This window comes from Thamnophis sirtalis, unplaced genomic scaffold (genome assembly GCF_051295495.1).
Source record: "Thamnophis sirtalis isolate CommonGarterSnake01/CBP01778 unplaced genomic scaffold, rThaSir2_p1.2 scaffold_14, whole genome shotgun sequence".
NCBI lineage: Eukaryota > Metazoa > Chordata > Lepidosauria > Squamata > Natricidae > Thamnophis > Thamnophis sirtalis.
The window spans coordinates 804,848-811,362 of NW_028261394.1; the positions used below are offsets into that span (position 1 = coordinate 804,848).

The following is a 6,515-nucleotide window of genomic DNA, read 5'->3' on the forward strand; positions in this document are numbered from 1 at the left end:
TCCTTCCTTCCTTCAAGGTTGACTCAGCCTTCCATCCTTCCGAGGTGGGTGAAATGAGGACCCAGACTGTGGGGGTGATATGCTGACTCTGTAAACCGCTTAGAGAGGGCTGAAAGCCCTATGAAGCAGTAGATAAGTCTGCTATTGCTATTGCTATAACCTCTTCTAACCGGTTCGGTAGATTTGACGAACCGGCTCGTCCGAATAGGTGCAAACTGGTAGGAACCCACCTCTGATTTCAACCTTGAGTACCACTGTGCTCCTTTATTGAGCCCCCCCTTTCTCAGCCAGTGCCCCTCCCCTGCCCTCTCAGGCACTGTGCAGAGAGTCCGGACAGCTGGAGGATAAGACCCATAAGAGCAGTTGGCATGGGGCCTGCAGATGTGAAGGCAGAAGATCCTGCAAGGGTTTGCCTGTAAGCCTCCCAGGGATGGTCCGACACACGTTTCTCTGGAATGGCAGAGGGCACGAGGTCCAAGGTCTCCTGCTTGAGCAGGTAGTTGGACTAGAAGACCCCCAAGCTCCCTTTCAGCTCTCTTGTTCTGTTGAGGTCTGCCATCAGTGGTTTTCAAGAAAAGATGGGACGGTCATTTGACCAAATCCCGCCTTAGGTGGCCGGTGGAGAAGCGGGGTTGGAGTAGAAGACCTCCGAGGTGCCTTTCAGCTCTTTGATTCTATGCAACAGAGCCGTCCTTCAGGGTCTCCCTGCCACCCACCCAACTGTCAACCTCTCCTGTCTCCTGAAGGCTCCATCCCTGAGCAGAAAGGAGCTTCCTGCCCCACACAGGAGGCTTCCTTTTGTGTGGGGCTGGGCTCCGTTTCTATGGATGCCCTGGGAAAAGCAGCTTTCTCGAGGGGCCTGAAGTGCTCAGGGCTTTCCATGGATCCTTTTTTTCCACCAGGTAGACAGGTGAGTCTCAGGTGCATCCTTAGCGGCTTCTCTTCACCTTTGCAGTGTTTGTTTGTTTGTTTGTTTTTAGTTTATTTATATGCCGCCCTTTTCCCTGGGGGGACTCAGGGCGGCTTACAATTCGAAAGGAGGGGAAAACAAACAAATTAACACATAAGACAGTACATCATTAAAAGCACAACATTCATACAATTCGGGTGGGGTTGAGGTCTTTAGCCCCAGGCCTGACGGGACAGCCAGGTTTTAAGGGCTGTGCGGAAGGTCTGGAGGGTGGTGAGGGTACGAATCTCCACAGGGAGATCGTTCCAGAGGGTCGGAGCTGCCACCGAGAAGGCTCTCCTCCGCGTAGTTGCCAGTCGACATTGACCGGCAGATGGGACTCGGAGGAGGCCTAATCGATGGGATCTAATAGGTCGCGTGGAGGTGATTGGCAGTAGGCGGTCTCTCAAGTACCCAGATCCACTACCATGGAGGGCTTTGTAGGTGACAGAGTGAGCATGTCAGTCTCCTGTGGTTCTTGTCTAGCTCAGCCGGCATCCCCCGAGACCCCCAGGGCCTGGAAGGAGGGGAAGAGGGAGCTTTGCTTCCCACCTGCAATGCAGGACGATTCCCAGCACAGGAGCTGCGATGATCTCCCTCGGAAGGGAGAGAGAGAGGAGGGAGAGGGCAGCGGCTCAGATCAAACCAGGACGGCCGCCGATTTCGCTTTGTGCTGCCCTATTTCTGCTTCTTTTGGAGCAAAAAGAAAGACGAGGTGAACCTGCTGGGAACAGCTGGGTAGAGACCAACTAAATGCGACACCTGTCAACAGCTGTCACTTCCCAGGGCTAACAAGTCTTTGACAGCTTTCTAGGGTATAGCGAGGAGGAGACGGATCAAATGAACATCCCGAGCGAAATATTTAGCAGCTGTAAATGCCCACAAGTGATAAATGCCACCGCACTGCAGGCAGGCAAGTGCCTGGCTCAGATGAAACATGCACACATTCACACCCAAGGAGTGGCTGAGATGGGCCATTTCCCAAAGGAATGAGGGGAGGGGGGCTTTCCCATTCAGAGAAGGGGCAGCAGTTGTGTACGCACCTTGGACAATTCCCCTCCCTCCCTCTCTTCCTTCCCTCCCTCTCTTCCCTCCCTCCCTCTCTTCCCTCCCTCCCTCTCTTCCCTCCCTCTCTTCCTTCCCTCCCTTCCCTCCCCCCTCTTCCCTCCCCCTCTCTTCCCTCCCTCTCTTCCCTCCTCTCTTCCCTCCCTCCCTCTCTTCCCTCCCTTCCCTCCCCCCTCTTCCCTCCCCCCTCTCTTCCCTCCCTCCCTCTCTTCCCTCCTCTCTTCCCTCCCTCCCTCTCTTCCCTCCTCTCTTCCCTCCCTCCCTCTCTTCCCTCCCTCCCTCTCTTCCCTCCTCTCTTCCCTCCCTCCCTCTCTTCCCTCCCTTCCCTCCCCCCTCTTCCCTCCCCCCTCTCTTCCCTCCCTCCCTCTCTTCCCTCCTCTCTTCCCTCCCTCCCTCTCTTCCCTCCCTTCCCTCCCCCCTCTCTTCCCTCCCTCCCTCTCTTCCCTCCCTCCCCCCTCCCTTCCCTCTCCCCCTCTTCCCTCCCCCCTCTCTTCCCTCCCTCCCTCTCTTCCCTCCCTCCCTCTCTTCCCTCCTCTCTTCCCTCCCTCTCTTCCCTCCCTCCCTCTCTTCCCTCCCTCCCTCTCTTCCCTCCCTCCCTCCCTCTCTTCCCTTCCTCCTTCCCTCTCTTGGGTTAATGGACAAAGAGTGTTAAGGGGGGAGGTCAGGGGTTGATCTGCCACGGAGCCCTTGAGGTCACAATCCCTTCATGGGCCTCTTGTGGGCACAGAGGGAAGAACATTCCTTTAAATGCAAGAGTTTCATCCCTTTTCTCTCTCTCTCCCATCCAATGGTGGTGCTAAAGAAGCACCTACATTTCCTGCTGTAGGATGCACCAGGAGGAACAGGACATCCCCGAAAGGGAAGTGGCTTTGCAAGAGGCCATTGAGACGCTGAAGAAGCAGAACAAGAAGAGCAAAGAGAAGCTGGTGGTCTTCCGGCAGAAGCTCCGGGAGATTTCTAAGCACACCGATGGGAGGCATAGAAGCATCTGGGAGCAAAACATGGAGCTTTGGACAAAGACCGTGAACCTGTTTAGAGCCATCCAGAAGATCTTTCAGGAGGAGCAGGATCTGTGGCAAGAGGAAGTAGATGGGTGGACAGCAGCGGTGACCCTTTGGAAAGAAGAGCTGAATCACTGGGATAAGTTCTCAGGAACGTTTTAGATAGAATGATCTCAAGATGAAGATGGGATCCCAACCATTAGCCACGAGGGCGTTGCTTGAGTTGACTTGGACTTCAGAATCTCACAGAGATTGCAATACAAGCCTATTATAACCTTTCTCCGCTTCTCTCTCTTGTTATTCATTTAAGTATCTATTAGGGTTATTTCCTCATAATCATAATGTTCCTTTCCCCCTCCGAGTATCCATACGCGTCTCCTCGCTTGATTAATGAGCTTGTTGAAATCTTGCTGGTTGGAGCTCAGGGGAAATCTGCAGCCGGGATCCCTGACCGCCTGATGGTTCTCGGGTCAGAATCCAGGGATCTGCAGATGTTCTCGGCTTGTTAGCTTCATATTCCCTGGCTGCCATGGCAGCAGGGTTGTTAACAAAGGGACCCTCAACAGAACAGGAGGGAGTGTCCCAGGTCAGTGGCAGTTCCTGTTGCTTGTGCCGGATGGATTCAAAGCTTCTTGACTTATCTTTTGAGATCTGAAGAAGAGCCTGAAGAAGGAGGAGGTCCAGAAGCTGATCTCTCCCGGGGGCCAATCAAGTCCTTCCTTAGGAGCCCTCGGGCAGGACACAAGCCCACCACTCCCAACACCTGCCTTAAAGCCTCAGGTCTTGAGGGCCAAGTCTAGACCTCCCTCCCTCCCATTAAGCCATGAAGAGTCTCCACCTTTCCCAACCCCTATCTGCTGAACAAATGACTGTCTTTGGTGGCCTCTTCTGGAAGAATCCCTAGCAGCAGCAGGAGGAGGACGGGGGGAAACATATTTTCCCCAAAGGTCCAGCTAAATCTTCAACTTCCTGATCAAAAGGCCGCCTTTGTCTGCGCATTTCGGAAGAGCCTTCGCAGCTGCGTGAAGGCAAAGCGGTTTCCCTTTTCCTGTGCTGTGGATCGCTAAGATTCCCTCTTGCTCCCACTCAAGGTTTGGGGCAGAGTATTTACCTATCGACCCCTCTCCTCTGTAAGCATGACGAGGACACAGGACCTGACTGTCCTCCCAGACAGTCCCCCTTTAATGCGGGATTTGGGTTTATATCTTTGCTTTAGATTGCTTGTAATTTTAATAGCTGTATTATTATTATTTTGGTCATTTACTTGTAAGCCCCTGGGAGGCCCTGGGAGTTAGGCAGCTTACAAGAGACTCTAGAAAAAGTGCAGAGAAGAGCAACAAAGAGGATTAGGGACTGGAGGCTAAAACCTATGAAGAACGGTTGCAGGAACTGGGTAGGTCTAGTTTAATGAAAAGAAGGACTAGGGGAGACAGGATAGCAGTCTTCCAATCTCTCAGGGGCTGCCCCAAAGAAGAGGGAGTCAAGCTATTCTCCAAAGCACCCGAGGGCAGAACAAGAAGCAACAGGTGGAAACTAATCAAGGAGAGAAGCAACTTAGAACCGAGGAGGAATTTCCTGAACAGTGAGGACAATTAATCCGTGGAACAGAAGTTGCCTCCAGAAGTTGTGAATGCTCCAACACTGGAAGTTTTTAAGAAGATAACCATTTGTCTGAAGTGGTGTAGGGTTTCCTGCCTAAGCAGGGGGTTGGACTAGAAGACCGCCAAGGTCCCTTCCAATTCTGTTATTCTATTCTATTCTATTCTATTCTATAAACTGTATAAATGTAAACTACCATATGTAAAGATAGAAGGTGGAATTATGCAAGCAAACTATGGGTCTGGGGATAGAATTAGGGTGAGGGTCCCTATTGTGAATGTGAGCAAAACTAAGGGGAAGATCCTTTGGTTCGTCTCTGTGGTGGCAACCGAAGTTGAGTCAACTTACATTAGGGGGGGGGGGCTCTCTAAGAAAGCAGGGTGGGGGAGGGGGGAGGCTCATGGCAGGTGATCCATATTTTCTGCTATGACTTTCTAAACAGAGGCAGAACCATCCTTTCTAGTTTCTTCCCCTCGTTTGCAGTCCTACAGAATGTGGGCCAATGGGTTTCTCCAAAATTTCTCCAAATTTCACAAATCTAGTGACAGGAAGCCCGAAGTCTCCCTTTAACTCCTTTTTCTCCCCTTCTGCTTCTAGCGTTGGTCAAATGGACAACAGGAAGAAGAAGCTGGCCGTGTCTCAGAGTCATTCAGACTCTTGTGACGGCAGCCTCTCCCCAGGGTCTGGCCAAGAGGAGAACTGGCACCATGTGACCCACTTCCCAGCCTTGCAGAAGGAGATGGTCCAACGCAACCTGAAGGAGGAGAAAAAGGGTCTGCAGGAAGACATCCGGGGGCTCTGGGAGAGATGCAAGGAGCTGAGAGGGGAGATCAGGGACTTCCAGGAGGACAACAAAATTAAGGCTTTGTGGGGAGAGATCCATGCTTTCAAGCACAAAAACAAGTCCTTCTTGGATCAGATCAAGGACTTCTTAGAAGAGAACTGGGTCTTCATGGAAGAAGTGAAGCTCTTTCAATCCCAAAAGGCAGATGCCCGAGAGAAGGTGAGAATCTTTCAAGAGAAGATAGAAACTTTCCAGGAGAAGATCAAAGGGGCGGAGGAGGAGATCTCCTCCTTGGAGGAAAGAAACGAATCCTTCCGCAATGTCATCAAGTCCTTCCAGTTGAAGAACAAGGAGGTCCAGGAAGCAAACAAGGGGATGCGCGAGAAGAACAAGGCTCTGCAGGAGAAGATGGAGACAGTGGAAGAGAAGAACAAGGCCTTTTGGAAGGAATGCAAAGCCTTCTGGAAGAAGGACAAGACCTTTTGGGAAGAAGACATGGCCATCTCCAGGGACAAAATGACCCTTTGGAATGAATACATAGCGCTCCGGGACAACGACCAAGCTCTCCAAGAAGAAAAAGGCAGGATGTGGGACATGGTGGAAGCTCTCTGGGATGTCAAGTATTCCATATGGAAGCAGATCAATGGTTTTCCAGAAGAAGGGCCCCATGAGTTGGGAATCGAAGTGGTGGGGAATGGGGCAGACGGTGACCACGACAGCGTCTCTGAGGAAGACAAGCAAGGGTGAAAAGATTCCATTGGTCAGGATGACACACGTGAGGACATCTCCTAGACATTCAACTCTGGCCTGCACAAATGGGCTCCTTTGACATCAACAGCTGAATAAAATCTTGATGGAACTCCATGTGGTTGCTTCTGTGCTTTTTGTGGAAAAGAGGGATGTGTGGGAGGGGAAGGAGAGGAGAGACTGACCCACTGGGTCCTTTAGAATCTGGCAGCCATGCAGGTGATCTCAACGCGTCTAAAGCCCTACTGTCAGATCCTCTCCATTAGATAATTAGGAAAGAAAACCACGAGACTCCATGTGTAGAAATCAAGTGTACTTTTACTAATTATAAATGATTAAAGGCGTAGCGAAGCGAAGTCTGATTATTTAG

General features: G+C 51.6%; 1 protein-coding gene across 2 annotated transcripts; it reads left to right on the forward strand.

The window, feature by feature from the left end:
* The first annotated feature begins 3,602 nt into the window (after positions 1–3,602).
* Positions 3,603–6,262, forward strand: CCDC70 (coiled-coil domain containing 70). Of its 2 annotated transcripts, none has more exons than XM_087728532.1 (2): positions 3,603–4,145; positions 5,212–6,262. In XM_087728532.1, the coding sequence occupies exon 2, from the start codon at positions 5,222–5,224 to the stop codon at positions 6,143–6,145; it is 924 nt and encodes a 307-aa protein (XP_087584658.1). In that variant the 5' UTR covers positions 3,603–4,145; positions 5,212–5,221; the 3' UTR covers positions 6,146–6,262. The 2 variants fall into 2 exon arrangements, with proteins under 2 accessions (XP_087584658.1, XP_087584659.1); XM_087728533.1 differs by having other exon boundaries at positions 3,603–4,106.
* The last annotated feature ends 253 nt before the right edge of the window (positions 6,263–6,515 follow it).

Excerpts from the sequence above, each read along its gene's own strand:
- CCDC70 (XM_087728532.1), top strand. The coding sequence starts at position 5,222 with ATGGACAACAGGAAGAAGAAGCTGGCCGTGTCTCAGAGTCATTCAGAC.